The 20,642-nt window shown below is 39.2% G+C and overlaps 1 protein-coding gene across 1 annotated transcript in view; it reads right to left on the bottom strand.

Annotated features, from left to right (window-relative positions):
- Positions 1–20,642, bottom strand: part of plod3 (procollagen-lysine, 2-oxoglutarate 5-dioxygenase 3) — a 55,536-nt gene that overhangs the window by 2,784 nt on the left and 32,110 nt on the right. The window contains exons 10-18 of the mRNA XM_080742213.1: positions 19,423–19,544; positions 14,371–14,475; positions 7,936–8,061; positions 5,378–5,519; positions 4,648–4,761; positions 4,104–4,175; positions 2,384–2,488; positions 1,758–1,904; positions 665–790 (exon numbers count right to left, since the gene is read on the bottom strand). Coding sequence (XP_080598339.1) covers positions 665–790; positions 1,758–1,904; positions 2,384–2,488; positions 4,104–4,175; positions 4,648–4,761; positions 5,378–5,519; positions 7,936–8,061; positions 14,371–14,475; positions 19,423–19,544 — 1,059 coding nt within the window. The remainder of the gene's footprint in view (positions 1–664; positions 791–1,757; positions 1,905–2,383; positions 2,489–4,103; positions 4,176–4,647; positions 4,762–5,377; positions 5,520–7,935; positions 8,062–14,370; positions 14,476–19,422; positions 19,545–20,642) is intronic.

Genomic DNA, 20,642 nt, shown 5'->3' with positions numbered 1-20,642 from the left:
CAGGAAGGGCTGCGACGGCAGGCAGGTTTATCTATGGAGCACTGATCCATGTCCGGTTACCGGAGTGGACTGCTGTAGCCGTCATAGCTTAAATTCCCTAGTGATTTAATCGCCAGTGCCAGGGGTTTGTTTTGCCTCATTTCCGAGGCTGCTTGTAAATGTAATCTGAGTATTTCCGCTTCCTTGTTGCTAACCCTAACCCGTCAAGTTAATACTTTATATGGTGAAGTGTTACTAAGCTAATTATTGTGCTAGAGAGATTTATAGAGACTGACAAACATGTGCATCAGTGACTGCTTGTTGTCCTGGTCCAGTGATGCTGGGGGATAAAAAGGTGATCTGTTCAGCTAAGAATCATTTCTCTTGACCTAACCTGTGGGTTAGGGGTGGAACCGCACATCACTAGACTGGGCTGATGATGCTTTTTATGCTGGAATCTTCTTCACTTCACCCTGTCTGGAATGTTAATATTTCAAATAGTAGTAGTGGTTAAGACACTACTAGGCCAGCCAGGTCTTTAAGCACCAGGCCCAGTATCTTAGGACACTCACAGGAACAGTGGCCATGTGTTTAACTGCTTAGCTAAAAAAAAAGAAAAAAAAGAAAATGGTAGTCTATGTGTGTGTGTGTGTGTGTGTGTGTGTGTGTGTGTGTGTGTGTGTACCTGGTAGTCTATGTACTTGTTGTTCAGAGCGATGTTGATGGTGAAGGTTGAGGAGTCATGATGAGGTCGTAGAGAAGGCTGTTCATCTGGACGATACCGAACCACAAAGTTCATGATGGCCTGGGCCTGGAGGAATGCACACAGAGAGACACACACACACACACACACACACACAATACAAGGAAACGGTTAAGACATGTATGGTCAGTAGCAAGGTCTTTGAAATATTTGGCGACTACCGATAGTAGGAAAGATGCCACACCACATTTACGATAGTTGCTTGTTTTGGCATCCCAAGTTGTTGGAAGACTCTTACAACCAACCTATCCTACATGTCCTAGACTGCCAAACAGTAGATTACACCTATAGATCTGTGATGGTTTGGAGTGGCTGGTATTTAATGACATAAAGATAGACAGATACCTTTATTATCCCAAGGGGGGAAACTCAGTTGCACAGAGGCAGCACAGCAGTTTAAGGTTACAAGTTACAAAGAGGTAAGAAGAAGAAAGAGTGCTATAGTGTACAGTCCAAAGAGCAAGCAAAACAAATAAGAATAATATAAACATAAAGTGTCAAAGCTGTTTAAAAAAAGAAGAATATATACATAAAGTGAAACATTCAACGCTCATAAGTGTCACACACAGAAAATCTATACTCAAAGCACAACTTAACAAACAGTGCCAAACAAAAAGTGCAAATAACAGTCAATGCTGGTCAATGCAAAACAAATGTCTCACTGCCATAGTACTCAGATCAACCAACAAAACCCAATAATGCAGAAAAAAAAAAAAAAAGCCAGACAGAATGTGTGACATGGTTTCTGTGGTGTGAAAGACATAAACAGTGTGTGTGTGTGTGTGTGTGTGTGTGTGTGTGTGTGTGTGTGTACCTTAGGGTAGTACCCCGGGTACAGAGTGTGTGTGTGTGTGTGTGTGTGTGTGTGTGTGTGTGTGTGTGTACCTTAGGGTAGTACCCCGGGTACAGAGTGTGTGTGTGTGTGTGTGTGTGTGTGTGTGTGTGTGTACCTTAGGGTAGTACCCCGGGTACAGAGTGTGTGTGTGTGTGTGTGTGTGTGTGTGTGTGTGTGTACCTTAGGGTAGTACCCCGGGTACAGCTTCTCGGTCACAGGTACAACGTAGTCCTTGAGGAACTTCAGCCACTCCTTCTCAAAGCCGATCTGGTTCATATGGATGTCCACTGTAGGAACGTTCTCATAGCCTCCTGCTAGACGCTCATCCTACACACACACACACACACACACACACACACACACACACACACACACACACACACACACACACACACACACACACACACACACACACACACACACACACACACACACACACACACACACACACACACACACACACAGCTAATTTCATTTGCGTCAATCAATCAAACAAAATCCTCCTCCGATCAGGGGTTTTCAAAGTGGGTGACGGGGCCGCGACGGCAGTCCAGGGGTGCCGCAAGATCATTTGGTAATAATTGGAAATTTATAATTTATAATGTTTATAATAATATAATAATATTATTATATTATAATATAATGTAGGGGTGCCTCGGATGAAGAAGATATTTATAGGGGTGCCCAAACATGCAAACTCCACAAAGAAAGGCCCTATCTCCAACCACACCTAGTGGACAATGTCCAATAGTGACTTTGATATTCGAATATTTGAATATTTGGTGAATGCCCTGGTTCACACCCACATTGTTGCGTCCTCCAGACCACTGTCCATAGTCCTCCATGGTCTCCACCAGGTCATCACACATCCTCTCTGAGAAGGCTGGGAACCAGTACACATCTGGACACGGCTGGAACACACACACACACACACACACACACACACACACACACACACACACACACACACACACACACACACACACACACACACACACACACACACACACACACACACACACACACACACACACACACACACACACACACACACACACACACACACAAAACCAGTAAACATCTGGACCAGTACACATCTGGACACGGCTGGAACACAATATGAAGCAATATTAACTTTGTGCCGTGATGACGTTGTAATTCCTGATTTATATTTGGCTTTGTGCCTAAAACAGCAGATCTACAAGCTAACACCGCTAAGCGTTGTACATCAGCTATTTTCAGAGTGTGACACCTGCGCACAACCAAACACAAAATGTCTTGTCTTTTAGTTTTACCGGATCTCTCCTCCACTAGTCCCTCCCTGGTAACGTGCCTGATTGACATCTAGAAGGGCCTATGCACAGATATAAAAAGCTGCAGTTGATTGGAGCGACCCGTCCAACTTGATAGGCAGAAAAGCGGAAGTGTCGAACCAGTTACCCATATATGGAGACCCCTGCAGCTGTTTTTTAAGAGCTGTGTACGAAAAGACCCGCCCCCACCTGCCTCTGATTTGCCTACCTACCTTCCGTGTCTGTTACGCACACGGAAGAATTCCAAGCCTGTCAATCAAAAAAGCCTATCAATGTGAGACGGGTACCAGAGAGCCGGAAGAGGCGTCTACCTTTTTATGTCTGTGGGCCTATCAGCTCCCTTCAAGGCTTCTGAAGTAGACAAACCCCCACAATGCAATGCTCTGTTTTCAAGAGTCAGTAGCATTACACAAAGAAGCTGACAACCCCCCACGACGAGACCATTAGGGTTTGTGGAAGGTGTTTCCAACATCATAGTTACATAAACCTGTTCATGCTATAGACCAGGGGTCTTCAACGTTTTCAGGCCAAGGACCCCTTAGTTGAGAGAGATGAAGCAGGGACCCCCACAACCTGTTCATAGATTCCATATACCTGTAGTTTCATTGTACAATCATCAGTGTATTTTGGATTCATGTCAATTTGTGTTTTCAGATATTTAACCACTTGAACCGTCAATACTTAATAAACTTGACCTTTCACTCTGTACTTGGTCTGCTCTTTTTCTCCTCTACACCAAACCTCTTTGCCAAAAAATAGCAGATCTACAAGCTCACAACGCCTCGCAGCGCGAGGCGTTGTGAGCTTGTAGATCTGCTATTTTTGGCTAAAGTTCTCAGAACACTCGGGTTCAAGTGGTTAATATAAAAGAAATGAGAAAACAAGTTTATATCACACAAAGATTTGGAGGACCCCCTGTAGTAACTCTGAGGACCCCCTAGGGGTCTGTTGAAGACCCCTGCTATAGAGGGTATGCACGTGACATCATTCATCATACCAGAAGTTATGCAGGAACGCCTACCGAGTGGCAAAACAAATACTTTCTGTCCTTGACAGCCCATACATCCACACAGAAAAGTCTTATCTGATGGCATTCAACAATGTTAAAAACACTTTGCCACTCAATTTATGCATGTGCATACTATTAGCCGGAGACACCACAGACTGAGGCCAGGTGTTGTTATTAAATCTACAGACAGATCATCATATTTACCTGTTCCACAAACGCCGCTGTATCCTCGAAGATCTTAGTGTAGTTGGCATTCACATACTTCTCTTTCCAGTCCTACACACACACACACACACACACACACACACACACACACACACACACACACACACACACACACACACACACACACACACACACACACACACACACACACACACACACACACACACACACACACACACACACACACACACACACACACACACACACACACACTGAAGATAGACAAAAAACAACAACTAACAAACAGAAACAGCATGTGCACGTGTGTGTGTGTGTGTGTGTGTGTGTGTGTGTGTGTGTGTGTGTTTCCAGTGGAAATAAGCTTAGTCTTTTCATGGATCTCCTTTTAGTTGACCTTGTACCAGTGAACTGTACCGTTATGAAACTGTACCTTTTCCTATGCAAACTTCTAATAAAGTCTTCAATCAATCAATCAATGTGTGTGTGTGTGCGTGTGTGTGTGTGTGTGTGTGTGTGTGTGTGTGCGCGTGTGCGTGCGTGCGTGGGTGGGTGCGTGGCGTACCACAGGGTTGTCAAAGATCTGCCACATGTCAGGATGCAGTCTGGATGTGTTGTAGTTTGAAGAGGAGACCAGACGACCAAACTCATCACGGTTTGACACGAACATGAACACTCCCTACAGACAGACAGACAGACAGACAGACAGACAGACAGACAGAGTGTTATTGACTTGACTGTGTATTCTAATGAAGACATGGAGGGCGGCACTTGCCTGAATGTTGCTACAATTCACTATTATGTTCCATTGACTTGTATTCATCCTGGCTGCAGAAACATGGATTTATCTCTGCTTCTTTTCCCTTATCGCCCGTTTGGTCAAAACGGCCTGTTTTCTATGGTCCATAACTTACACACGGAGCATCATTGTTGCATTATTGTATCTTCTCCGCGTGAAAGCAAAGACGTCATTTGGCCGTGACCGGAAGCCAACCCCCCACATACCCCCTCCTTTCTTGCCACACACATACTGAGACGTCATGCTCTAGGGTGAAATTCACCGAGCAACGTTCTGAGCCCAGCCCGGGCCTAGGAAATATATAAACGTCATATCAAATATATAAACGTCATATCAGTACAGTAATAAGGTACAGTAATAAGGTACAGTAATAAGGTAATAAAGATAAGGTACCTGGTCCCGTATGCTCCTACAGAACACCATATCAGGGTCAGTACAGTAATAAGGTACAGTAACAGTAATAAGGTACAGTAATAAGGTAATAAAGAAAAGGTACCTGGTCTCTGATGCTCCTACAGAACACCATATCAGGGTCCATCCCCTCCTGCTTGTACAAGCTGACTTGCTTCAGTCTGGACCGCAGGACGCTGCCTTTGATCAGGTAGACCTGAGTGATGTAGGGGACGTTCCATAGACCACTGAACATGAGCACACACACACACACACACACACACACACACACACACACAAGAACAACCAGTAAGACTCCCTAATCAGGAGATAAGCGACCGTCAGGTCGCAGCGTGATTTTAGGGCAAAATTTGTAGGAGCAGTGTCCAAAAATGTGTTTTGCAAGAATCTGCCTCATGGTGGTGATAGAAGAGGGCCATGTGAGAATTGATGGAGGTTGTGGTTTAGCAGGCAAGGAGTGTGTGTGCAAAATTTGGCATGGATCGGGGCAACGGAAAACTATAATGTCGACAGCAATCATTTAAAACTGTTCCAATACAGGTAATGAACGCTTATTAAAGGTCCATGAAACACAAAATCACTTTTTCTATAAATATATATTATATCAATGAGTCACTTGTGATAGGGAGCAGTGATATGGTTCAATTGGGCAGGCTTGGGGATTCAGAGCTTTCTGCTGTCTCTGTAGCTATTTCTGTGTACTTCCAGTTTCTAGGTCAAAAAGAAATATTTCGCGCCACTCATTAAATATTAGCTATCACTGTTCTGTGGTGTAACGTGACGTATGCATATCTAATTAATATTAACGTTTGTTTTACAGAGTCGTATCAAGGGGGGGTGTGGTTTCACTGTATGCTTGTTTCAGCCAGAGAAGAGCAGGCGCTGTCAACAGACAGTTACACTGTGTGGTGCCTGTGTTATTTTCTGTGTAGTGTAGCCTGTGTGTGTGTGTGTGTGTGTGTGTGTGTGTGTGTGTGTGTGTGTTTGCGTGCGTGTCGTGACAGTGCAAGCACACACACAACGTCCACACACGGAAAATAGCAGATCTACTTTCGCGACGCGTTGTGAGCTTGTATATCGGCTATGTAGCCTAGCTAATAGCCGTAGAGCCGAAACCAACGTGTTTACATGAGAAGCTATTGCTGCTACAGCTGTTAGCTAGGCTACATAGCTAATATACAAGCTCACAACGCGAGCTTGTAGATCTGCTAGTTTTCGTGTGTGGACGTTGTGTGTGTGCGCGCACTGTCACGACACACACACACACACACACACACACACACACACACACACACACACACACACACACACACACACACACACACACACACACACACACACACACACACACACACACACACACAGCAAATAGCTATAGCGATAGCCTAGCGCCCATTCTTCACTGGTTCCGTGGTGACAGAGCTGGAGAAAGTTTGTCCATGGATAAAAGCTCAAACAGCTTGTTTGTAAAATACCTGCACATTTTAATTGGTTATAGAACATGGAGTTGCCGAATCTTTATACTTTTTACACCTCCAATGGCTGGTTTTAAAAAAAAAATCCGAAATGGAAAAGCAACAACTGCCCACTGCTGACAGCTTCGGTCTGTCTCTCTCTGATAGAAGACGCATTACTCCGCCCCCTCCCCCCACAACGGCAGATAACCACGCCTACATTTCAGATTTCTTTACATGTTCTGAAATCCCATAAAACAAATTAGAGGCAGGGTTTCTTATCCCTTTAAGTACACTAGAAGTTGTGGCCCTCTCAGTTGCGTTATACTGTGTAGTTGTGTACATATAGAGAGTAATGGAGGTGTTGGTTTGAGCAGTGAGTATGAATGATGCATGAGGACAGTTGGGTATACATGCATAATGAGCAGTTGTTGATGGAAATGATATAGCATTGTTGTTAGATGTCATGTTGTTATAGGACAACATAAATACACACATAAAGGCCCATTCCCACTGGGCCAGATAACAGATACAAGAATCTCTTTCTCCAGATATTTTTCCATTCAAATGGGTGGTAGATACAGATAAAAAAATATCTTTGACAGATTTATTTCTATTTTTATCTGTGACATTGTTTTTAAGCAGGGTTATAGCAGGGTATGCTGTAGGAGGGGCTTGTGATCATAGGCTTGTGATGGTTCTTCTTCTTCGTGTGCTTTATTTGGGAAGCTCAACACCACATTCTCCCTGCGGTTGCACGTGACCGTTGGCAGCCAATAGCATTCGAGATGGTACCATTTCTACCAATGAATGTTGATTTCTACAATGATGGCGGCACCCATATAAGGGACAAAAAAAGCAGCATTTTCGCAGCATAGAAACCATTGGCTTAACGCCGTCCATATTTTCTTTTACAGTCTATGGTTTGACACTAAGGTCTCAGAGGCACTTGGCCCGTCGGGCAAGTACAGGTCATGTTCTACTTGCCCAAAGGTCATGCCCACTTGCCCGAAAAGTAAATTGTCCATTCTAAAATGATAGGTAAAAATCTCCACCTGCCCCAAAGTTTTATTTACCAGCGTTAGTGTCAACGCCTGGTGTGTATGTGAGTGTGTGTGTGTGTGTGTGTGTGTGTGTGTGTGTGTGTGCGTGCGTGCGTGCGTGCGTGCGTGCGTGCGTGCGTACTCACACTCTCTTTCCCTGGACGATGTCGATGTAGTCCTCAGAACGAGAGTAGAAGCCCTCTGGACTCAGCGCTCCCCAGAAGTTGGACCACAGCTTACCATGTCTGGACAGCATGGGGGCGATCACTGGTCTGGGAGAGAGAGAGAGGGAGGGAGGGGGAGAGAGAGAGGGAGGGGGAGAGAGAGACAGAGAGGGAGGGGGAGAGAGGAAGAGAGAGACAGAGAGGGAGGGGGAGAGAGGAAGAGAGAGACAGAGAGGGAGGGAGAGAGAGGAAGAGAGAGACAGAGAGGGAGGGGGAGAGAGGAAGAGAGAGACAGAGAGGGAGGGGGAGAGAGGAAGAGAGAGACAGAGAGGGAGGGGGAGAGAGGAAGAGAGAGACAGAGAGGGAGGGGGAGAGAGGAAGAGAGAGACAGAGAGGGAGGGGGAGAGAGAGAGAGAGAGACAGAGAGGGAGGGGGAGAGAGAAATGAGTCCACTGGGAGCCTTCAATATTCGATAACGTTGTTGAATACCTCGATATGGATATTACTCACGATATTAGTAAAAACACTTGCATTATATTATAATGCAAGTGTTTTTACTAATATCGTGAGTAATCTCCATATCGAGGTATTCAACAATATATATATTATAGTTTTTAATGTTTTTTCTGCGTTAGGTCCACTGCCTGCCTAACCCAGATAATGAATATCATATCCATGCATGCACGCTGCACAGTACACATAGAATAAACCAGATAATGAATATCATATCCATGCATGCACACTGCACAGTACACATAGAATAAAGACATTAAATGCATTATTTCCATTTCCCAACCATTTTAGCTTTATTGAAATAACCACACCTGGTTATTTTACATGTGCTACGTGCTACGTGCATGCATAGTGTGTGTGTTAATTAATTTGACACACACACCAATACCTCATTTCAAGCAGTCTTCATCGATATGTATACCTTGCATGTTGATACCTCCATATCCATACATTTTCTATATATTGCCCAGCCTTAGTGGGAACTGAATTCTGTCTTACCATTTATATTCTATATTGTGATGTCTTATCATTTATATTCTATATTGTGATGTCTTATCATTTATATTCTATATTGTGATGTCTTATCATTTATATTCTATATTGTGATGTCTTATCATTTATATTCTATATTGTGATGTCTTATCATTTATATTCTATATTGTGATGTCTTATCATTTATATTCTATATTGTGATGTCTTATCATTTATATTCTATATTGTGATGTCTTATCATTTATATTCTATATTGTGATGTCTTATCATTTATATTCTATATTGTGATGTCTTATCATTTATATTCTATATTGTGATGTCTTATCATTTATATTCTATATTGTGATGTCTTATCATTTATATTCTATATTGTGATGTCTTATCATTTATATTCTATATTGTGATGTCTTATCATTTATATTCTATATTGTGATGTCTTATCATTTATATTCTATATTGTGATGTCTTATCATTTATATTCTATATTGTGATGTCTTATCATTTATATTCTATATTGTGATGTCTTATCATTTATATTCTATATTGTGATGTCTTATCATTTATATTCTATATTGTGATGTCTTATCATTTATATTCTATATTGTGATGTCTTATCATTTATATTCTATATTGTGATGTCTTATCATTTATATTCTATATTGTGATGTCTTATCATTTATATTCTATATTGTGATGTCTTATCATTTATATTCTATATTGTGATGTCTTATCATTTATATTCTATATTGTGATGTCTTATCATTTATATTCTATATTGTGATGTCTTATCATTTATATTCTATATTCTGATGTCTTATCATTTATATTCTATATTGTGATGTCTTATCATTTATATTCTATATTCTGATGTCTTATCATTTATATTCTATATTCTGTCTTATCATTTATATTCTATATTGTGTCTTATCATTTATATTCTATATTGTGATGTCTTATCATTTATATTCTATATTGTGATGTCTTATCATTTATATTCTATATTGTGATGTCTTATCATTTATATTCTATATTGTGATGTCTTATCATTTATATTCTATATTGTGATGTCTTATCATTTATATTCTATATTGTGATGTCTTATCATTTATATTCTATATTGTGATGTCTTATCATTTATATTCTATATTGTGATGTCTTATCATTTATATTCTATATTGTGATGTCTTATCATTTATATTCTATATTGTGATGTCTTATCATTTATATTCTATATTGTGATGTCTTATCATTTATATTCTATATTGTGATGTCTTATCATTTATATTCTATATTGTGATGTCTTATCATTTATATTCTATATTGTGATGTCTTATCATTTATATTCTATATTGTGATGTCTTATCATTTATATTCTATATTGTGATGTCTTATCATTTATATTCTATATTGTGATGTCTTATCATTTATATTCTATATTGTGATGTCTTATCATTTATATTCTATATTGTGATGTCTTATCATTTATATTCTATATTGTGATGTCTTATCATTTATATTCTATATTGTGATGTCTTATCATTTATATTCTATATTGTGATGTCTTATCATTTATATTCTATATTGTGATGTCTTATCATTTATATTCTATATTGTGATGTCTTATCATTTATATTCTATATTGTGATGTCTTATCATTTATATTCTATATTGTGATGTCTTATCATTTATATTCTATATTGTGATGTCTTATCATTTATATTCTATATTGTGATGTCTTATCATTTATATTCTATATTGTGATGTCTTATCATTTATATTCTATATTGTGATGTCTTATCATTTATATTCTATATTCTGATGTCTTATCATTTATATTCTATATTGTGATGTCTTATCATTTATATTCTATATTCTGATGTCTTATCATTTATATTCTATATTCTGTCTTATCATTTATATTCTATATTGTGTCTTATCATTTATATTCTATATTGTGATGTCTTATCATTTATATTCTATATTGTGATGTCTTATCATTTATATTCTATATTGTGATGTCTTATCATTTATATTCTATATTGTGATGTCTTATCATTTATATTCTATATTGTGATGTCTTATCATTTATATTCTATATTGTGATGTCTTATCATTTATATTCTATATTGTGATGTCTTATCATTTATATTCTATATTGTGATGTCTTATCATTTATATTCTATATTGTGATGTCTTATCATTTATATTCTATATTGTGATGTCTTATCATTTATATTCTATATTGTGATGTCTTATCATTTATATTCTATATTGTGATGTCTTATCATTTATATTCTATATTGTGATGTCTTATCATTTATATTCTATATTGTGATGTCTTATCATTTATATTCTATATTGTGATGTCTTATCATTTATATTCTATATTGTGATGTCTTATCATTTATATTCTATATTGTGATGTCTTATCATTTATATTCTATATTGTGATGTCTTATCATTTATATTCTATATTGTGATGTCTTATCATTTATATTCTATATTGTGATGTCTTATCATTTATATTCTATATTGTGATGTCTTATCATTTATATTCTATATTGTGATGTCTTATCATTTATATTCTATATTGTGATGTCTTATCATTTATATTCTATATTGTGATGTCTTATCATTTATATTCTATATTGTGATGTCTTATCATTTATATTCTATATTGTGATGTCTTATCATTTATATTCTATATTGTGATGTCTTATCATTTATATTCTATATTGTGATGTCATATCATTTATATTCTATATTGTGATGTCTTATCATTTATATTCTATATTGTGATGTCTTATCATTTATATTCTATATTGTGATGTCTTATCATTTATATTCTATATTGTGATGTCTTATCATTTATATTCTATATTGTGATGTCTTATCATTTATATTCTATATTGTGATGTCTTATCATTTATATTCTATATTGTGATGTCTTATCATTTATATTCTATATTGTGATGTCTTATCATTTATATTCTATATTGTGATGTCTTATCATTTATATTCTATATTGTGATGTCTTATCATTTATATTCTATATTGTGATGTCTTATCATTTATATTCTATATTGTGATGTCTTATCATTTATATTCTATATTGTGATGTCTTATCATTTATATTCTATATTGTGATGTCTTATCATTTATATTCTATATTGTGATGTCTTATCATTTATATTCTATATTGTGATGTCTTATCATTTATATTCTATATTGTGATGTCTTATCATTTATATTCTATATTGTGATGTCTTATCATTTATATTCTATATTGTGATGTCTTATCATTTATATTCTATATTGTGATGTCTTATCATTTATATTCTATATTGTGATGTCTTATCATTTATATTCTATATTGTGATGTCATATCATTTATATTCTATATTGTGATGTCTTATCATTTATATTCTATATTGTGATGTCTTATCATTTATATTCTATATTGTGATGTCTTATCATTTATATTCTATATTGTGATGTCTTATCATTTATATTCTATATTGTGATGTCTTATCATTTATATTCTATATTGTGATGTCTTATCATTTATATTCTATATTGTGATGTCTTATCATTTATATTCTATATTGTGATGTCTTATCATTTATATTCTATATTGTGATGTCTTATCATTTATATTCTATATTGTGATGTCTTATCATTTATATTCTATATTGTGATGTCTTATCATTTATATTCTATATTGTGATGTCTTATCATTTATATTCTATATTGTGATGTCTTATCATTTATATTCTATATTGTGATGTCTTATCATTTATATTCTATATTGTGATGTCTTATCATTTATATTCTATATTGTGATGTCTTATCATTTATATTCTATATTGTGATGTCTTATCATTTATATTCTATATTGTGATGTCTTATCATTTATATTCTATATTGTGATGTCTTATCATTTATATTCTATATTGTGATGTCTTATCATTTATATTCTATATTGTGATGTCTTATCATTTATATTCTATATTGTGATGTCATATCATTTATATTCTATATTGTGATGTCTTATCATTTATATTCTATATTGTGATGTCTTATCATTTATATTCTATATTGTGATGTCTTATCATTTATATTCTATATTGTGATGTCTTATCATTTATATTCTATATTGTGATGTCTTATCATTTATATTCTATATTGTGATGTCTTATCATTTATATTCTATATTGTGATGTCTTATCATTTATATTCTATATTGTGATGTCTTATCATTTATATTCTATATTGTGATGTCTTATCATTTATATTCTATATTGTGATGTCTTATCATTTATATTCTATATTGTGATGTCATGTGATGCATGACCAATCCTGTCTGATTAGACTGTCCAAGATATCCAGCCTTACAACCCTGATAACATCAGTCAACATGTTTACAAAGTTCTTCTCAGGTCAAATACGTACAATAGTGTGTTGCCAATGGACATTGATATGAAAAGGGTTGGAAAGAACTGGGTTAGAGCAGTGGTTCTCAACCTGTTCAGGCCGGGACCCTCAAAATAATCATATTTTAACTGGGGACCCCCCACCCTGACGAGCACTAAGAGTTGAGGCATTACATTTTGTATAATACGGTTGTATTGTGAAAATAGCAGATCTACATGCTCACAACGCCTCGTGTTGAGAGGCGCTGTAAGCATGTAGATCTGCTATTTTCACAATTTCTGCCTCTAATATTTGACAATTTATATATGTTTAATTTGTAATTTTAGAGGTATTAAAAAAGTCCTTAAATTGTCACTTTATAAATGTGCAGATACCCTCTATACACTTAAACTTTATGTTCGTTTGTTTACTGTTGAGTGAGAAAACAATGTTGCACATTAAGCTAATCATCTGAGGACGCCCCCAAAATGATAACGCACAGGTTGAGAACCACTGAGTTAGAGTACATACTTGGGGTGTTAACAGTACATACTTGTTCTCCTACTTACTAGATACTGTAGTGTGTACTAGGGGTGTTAAGTTAACAGTACATACTTGTTCTCCTAGTACGTACTAGATACTGTAGTGTGTACTAGGGGTGGTTAGGTTAACAGTACATACTTGTTCTCCTAGTACGTACTAGATACTGTAGTGTGTACTAGGGGTGGTTAAGTTAACAGTACATACTTGTTCTCCTACGTACTAGATACTGTAGTGTGTACTAGGGGTGGTTAGGTTAACAGTACATACTTGTTCTCCTACGTACTAGATACTGTAGTGTGTACTAGGGGTGGTTAAGTTAACAGTACATACTTGTTCTCCTACGTACTAGATACTGTAGTGTGTACTAGGGGTGGTTAAGTTAACAGTACATACTTGTTCTCCTACGTACTAGATACTGTAGTGTGTACTAGGGGTGGTTAAGTTAACAGTACATACTTGTTCTCCTCGATGAGGATGCGTAGAACATCAGGGTTGATCAGAGCCACGTCAGAGTCCACACTGAAGTAGTAATCACACTGCTGGTCCTTCTTACACGCCTCTCTGCAGAGAGAGAGAGAGAGAGAGAGAGAGTAATCACACTGCTGGTCCTTCTTACACGCCTCTCTGGAGAGAGAGAGAGAGAGAGAGAGTAATCACACTGCTGGTCCTTCTTACACGCCTCTCTGGGGAGAGAGAGAGAGAGAGAGAGAGTAATCACACTGCTGGTCCTTCTTACACGCCTCTCTGGAGAGAGAGAGAGAGAGAGAGAGAGAGAGTAATCACACTGCTGGTCCTTCTTACACGCCTCTCTAGAGAGAGAGAGAGAGAGAGAGAGAGAGAGTAATCACACTGCTGGTCCTTCTTACACGCCTCTCTAGAGAGAGAGAGAGAGAGAGAGAGAGAGAGTAATCACACTGCTGGTCCTTCTTACACGCCTCTCTGGAGAGAGAGAGAGAGAGACAGAGAGTAATCACACTGCTGGTCCTTCTTACACGCCTCTCTGGAGAGAGAGAGAGAGAGAGAGAGAGTAATCACACTGCTGGTCCTTCTTACACGCCTCTCTGGGGAGAGAGAGAGAGAGAGAGAGAGTAATCACACTGCTGGTCCTTCTTACACGCCTCTCTGGAGAGAGAGAGAGAGAGAGAGAGAGAGAGTAATCACAATGCTGGTCCTTCTTACACGCCTCTCTAGAGAGAGAGAGAGAGAGAGAGAGAGAGAGTAATCACACTGCTGGTCCTTCTTACACGCCTCTCTGGAGAGAGAGAGAGAGAGACAGAGAGTAATCACACTGCTGGTCCTTCTTACACGCCTCTCTGGAGAGAGAGAGAGAGAGAGAGAGAGAGAGAGAGAGTAATCACACTGCTGGTCCTTCTTACACGCCTCTCTGGGGAGAGAGAGAGAGAGAGAGAGAGTAATCACACTGCTGGTCCTTCTTACACGCCTCTCTGGAGAGAGAGAGAGAGAGACAGAGAGTAATCACACTGCTGGTCCTTCTTACACGCCTCTCTGGAGAGAGAGAGAGAGAGAGTAATCACACTGCTGGTCCTTCTTACACGCCTCTCTGGAGAGAGAGAGAGAGAGAGACAGAGAGTAATCACACTGCTGGTCCTTCTTACACGCCTCTCTGGAGAGAGAGAGAGAGAGAGAGAGAGAGAGAGAGAGTAATCACACTGCTGGTCCTTCTTACACGCCTCTCTGGGGAGAGAGAGAGAGAGAGAGAGAGTAATCACACTGCTGGTCCTTCTTACACGCCTCTCTGGAGAGAGAGAGAGAGAGACAGAGAGTAATCACACTGCTGGTCCTTCTTACACGCCTCTCTGGAGAGAGAGAGAGAGAGAGTAATCACACTGCTGGTCCTTCTTACACGCCTCTCTGGAGAGAGAGAGAGAGAGAGACAGAGAGTAATCACACTGCTGGTCCTTCTTACACGCCTCTCTGGAGAGAGAGCACACATTTTAAATGTTTATTTATGACCACATGAACAGAAGTACAAGGATGCCTCGTACAAAGGTCATAAACACTGCCAGTGCAGTCAGATAATATGAAAGAACAGCCAGTTACAAAGAGCCTAAACGGCAGAGTATTGTTACTGTACATACAGTATAGTTAACATACAGTATTGTTACTGTACATACAGCGGACATCAATCATGGGTAAAGGAAACAACGTCTCCTCCAAATTGAGGGGCTTCCTATAATGGCCGACATTGAGCAATACCTTGCTGACTGTTATACCTTGCTAATCCTCTCCTTTTGGACAGGACGGCCATGTGTAAGCCTTACACAACTATGGTTCTGGCCTGCTCTATAGTACAGTATATTGGTATAACTCACACAGCCATGGTTCTGGTACAGTGTATTGGTGTAACTCACACAGCCATGGTTCTGGCCTGCTCTATGGTAAAGTATAGTAGTATTAATAGTGTTGGTGTAACTCTCACAGCCATGGTTCTGGTATAGTAATGTTGGTGTAACTCACACAGCCATGGTTCTGGCCTGCTGTATGGTAGAGTATAGTAGTATTAACAGTATGTTGGTGTAACTCTCACAGCCATGGTTCTGGCCTGCTCTATGGTAGAGTACAGTAGTATTAATAGTGTTGGTGTAACTCACACAGCCATGGTTCTGGCCTGCTCTATGGTAAAGTATAGTAGTATTAATATATATTGGTGTAACTTACACAGCCATGGTTCTGGTACAGTATACTGGTGTAACTCACACAGCCATGGTTCTGGCCTGCTCTATGGTAAAGTATAGTAGTATTAATATATATTGGTGTAACTTACACAGCCATGGTTCTGGCCTGCTCTATGGTAGAGTACAGTAGTATTAATAGTGTTGGTGTAACTTACACAGCCATGGTTCTGGTACAGTATACTGGTGTAACTCACACATCCATGGTTCTGGCCTGCTCTATGGTAAAGTATAGTAGTATTAATATATATTGGTGTAACTCACACAGCCATGGTTCTGGCCTGCTCTATGGTAGAGTACAGTAGTATTAATAGTGTTGGTGTAACTTACACAGCCATGGTTCTGGCCTGCTCTATGGTAGAGTACAGTCGTATTAATAGTGTTGGTGTAACTTACACAGCCATGGTTCTGGCCTGCTCTATGGTAAAGTATAGTAGTATTAATATATATTGGTGTAACTCACACAGCCATGGTTCTGGCCTGCTCTATGGTAGAGTACAGTAGTATTAATAGTGTTGGTGTAACTCACACAGCCATGGTTCTGGCCTGCTCTATGGTAGAGTACAGTAGTATTAATAGTGTTGGTGTAACTCACACAGCCATGGTTCTGGCCTGCTCTATGGTAGAGTACAGTAGTATTAATAGTGTTGGTGTAACTTACACAGCCATGGTTCTGGCCTGCTCTATGGTAAAGTATAGTAGTATTAATATATATTGGTGTAACTCACACAGCCATGGTTCTGGCCTGCTCTATGGTAGAGTACAGTAGTATTAATAGTGTTGGTGTAACTCACACAGCCATGGTTCTGGCCTGCTCTATGGTAGAGTACAGTAGTATTAATAGTGTTGGTGTAACTCACACAGCCATGGTTCTGGCCTGCTCTATGGTAGAGTAAAGTAGTATTAATAGTGTTGGTGTAACTCACACAGCCATGGTTCTGGCCTGCTCTATGGTAGAGTACAGTAGTATTAATAGTGTTGGTGTAACTTACACAGCCATGGTTCTGGTACAGTATACTGGTGTAACTCACACATCCATGGTTCTGGCCTGCTCTATGGTAAAGTATAGTAGTATTAATATATATTGGTGTAACTCACACAGCCATGGTTCTGGCCTGCTCTATGGTAGAGTACAGTAGTATTAATAGTGTTGGTGTAACTTACACAGCCATGGTTCTGGCCTGCTCTATGGTAGAGTACAGTAGTATTAATAGTGTTGGTGTAACTTACACAGCCATGGTTCTGGCCTGCTCTATGGTAAAGTATAGTAGTATTAATATATATTGGTGTAACTCACACAGCCATGGTTCTGGCCTGCTCTATGGTAGAGTACAGTAGTATTAATAGTGTTGGTGTAACTCACACAGCCATGGTTCTGGCCTGCTCTATGGTAGAGTACAGTAGTATTAATAGTGTTGGTGTAACTCACACAGCCATGGTTCTGGCCTGCTCTATGGTAGAGTACAGTAGTATTAATAGTGTTGGTGTAACTCACACAGCCATGGTTCTGGCCTGCTCTATGGTAGAGTACAGTAGTATTAATAGTGTTGGTGTAACTCACACAGCCATGGTTCTGGCCTGCTCTATGGTAGAGTACAGTAGTATTAATAATGTTGGTGTAACTCACACAGCCATGGTTCTGGCCTGCTCTATGGTAGAGTACAGTAGTATTAATAGTGTTGGTGTAACTCACACAGCCATGGTTCTGGCCTGCTCTATGGTAGAGTACAATAGTATTAATAGTGTTGGTGTAACTCACACAGCCATGGTTCTGGCCTGCTCTATGGTAGAGTACAGTAGTATTAATAGTGTTGGTGTAACTCACACAGCCATGGTTCTGGCCTGCTCTATGGTAGAGTACAGTAGTATTAATAGTGTTGGTGTAACTCACACAGCCATGGTTCTGGCCTGCTCTATGGTAGAGTACAGTAGTATTAATAGTGTTGGTGTAACTCACACAGCCATGGTTCTGGCCTGCTCTATGGTAGAGTACAGTAGTATTAATAGTGTTGGTGTAACTCACACAGCCATGGTTCTGCCTGCTCTATGGTAGAGTACAGTAGTATTAATAGTGTTGGTGTAACTCACACAGCCATGGTTCTGGCCTGCTCTATGGTAGAGTACAGTAGTATTAATAGTGTTGGTGTAACTCACACAGCCATGGTTCTGGCCTGCTCTATGGTAGAGTACAGTAGTATTAATAGTGTTGGTGTAACTCACACATCCATGGTTCTGGCCTGCTCTATGGTAGAGTACAGTAGTATTAATAGTGTTGGTGTAACTCACACATCCATGGTTCTGGCCTGCTCTATGGTAGAGTACAGTAGTATTAATAGTGTTGGTGTAACTCACACAGCCATGGTTCTGGCCTGCTCTATGGTAGAGTACAGTAGTATTAATAGTGTTGGTGTAACTCACACAGCCATGGTTCTGGCCTGCTCTATGGTAGAGTACAGTAGTATTAATAGTGTTGGTGTAACTCACACAGCCATGGTTCTGGCCTGCTCTATGGTAGAGTACAGTAGTATTAATAGTGTTGGTGTAACTCACACAGCCATGGTTCTGGCCTGCTCTATGGTAGAGTACAGTAGTATTAATAGTGTTGGTGTAACTCACACAGCCATGGTTCTGGCCTGCTCTATGGTAGAGTACAGTAGTATTAATAGTGTTGGTGTAACTCACACAGCCATGGTTCTGGCCTGCTCTATGGTAGAGTACAGTAGTATTAATAGTGTTGGTGTAACTCACACAGCCATGGTTCTGGCCTGCTCTATGGTAAAGTATAGTAGTATTAATATATATTGGTGTAACTCACACAGCCATGGTTCTGGCCTGCTCCTGGGTCAGGTTCTCTTCAGGTCCAACCAGACGAGCTTCAGGAAAAAAAGCTTTGTTCTTCTCCCAGAACGCTGAGATGTGCTTCTCATGATAAACCACCTGGAATATACATTAAATATACATTATAATACCTGTTATAATACATTATAATACATTATAAACAAAGCTTTGTTCTTCTCCCAGAACGCTGAGATGTGCTTCTCATGATAAACAACCTGTAGAATACATTATAATACCTGTTATAATACATTAAATACTACTGGATGTGTGAGCCACTGTACTGAAGAGGTCTGAGCCATTTGGTCATTTTAGGGACAAGGCCACTTTTCCCCTAAGCTGTCCTCTTACGGTGGTCTTAAGCTGTCCTCTTACGGTGGTCTTAAGCTGTCCTCTTACGGTGGTCTTACGGTGGTCTTACGGTGGTCTTAAGCTGTCCTCTTACGGTGGTCTTACGCTAGCAGATAATTGTTCTTACGGTGGTCTTACGCTAGCAGATAATTGGGGCATTTAACGACCCTCCTGAGTATCGGTAGGACTGCGTCTAGATCGGGGGTGATCCTCTGGAATAAATGTCGTCTAGTTTGAGGGTTCAAAGATCTAATCTTAACCCTGCAGAGATGCTCACAGGACGACCATTTTCAAATGTTATGATACTGTTTCATACTGATATGGAACAGCACTGCGGGCGAGCCAGAGAAAAGACAGCCGCTGAGCCCGCTGTTCGGACGCAAGGGACTGTTGTTGCAGAGAGCCTGCTGCCCAATGTTTACTTCTTCTGCTTCCACATGTTTGCGGCGTGGTGCCCCCGATTTATTTAATGGTGCAGTGTGTGCGTGTTTAGATGATCTGGTAAGAGAATCCTAAACTATTATCCTGTAGTGTAGTGTGTGACGCTACCAGATACCAATGCCCAGATGATCTGCTAGTGTTAAGGCCAGCCTTATTGTTTGAGGGCAAAGCGGCCTTAGTGCAGGGCAGGGAGGCCAGCAAATACAACAATGAGGTAAAGGCCACAAAAACAATTTACTTAAATAAAAATATTCAATTTGTATTTATTTACAAATTAAACATTTCTGTAGAAATTACAGTTCATGATCATCAGCCGTGGACTAAACAGACCCTTTAGAGGATGGGAGAGAAATGAAGAATTCACAACCACAACCAAAAACTAAAGATACTGCTGTTTGAGGGGATGAC

Source organism: Nannobrachium achirus (genome assembly GCF_963921795.1).
Source record: "Nannobrachium achirus genome assembly, chromosome: 14".
Lineage (NCBI taxonomy): Eukaryota > Metazoa > Chordata > Actinopteri > Myctophiformes > Myctophidae > Nannobrachium > Nannobrachium achirus.
The sequence above is the reverse complement of the archived record's forward strand: the minus strand, read 5'-3'. Positions and strand labels throughout refer to the sequence as shown.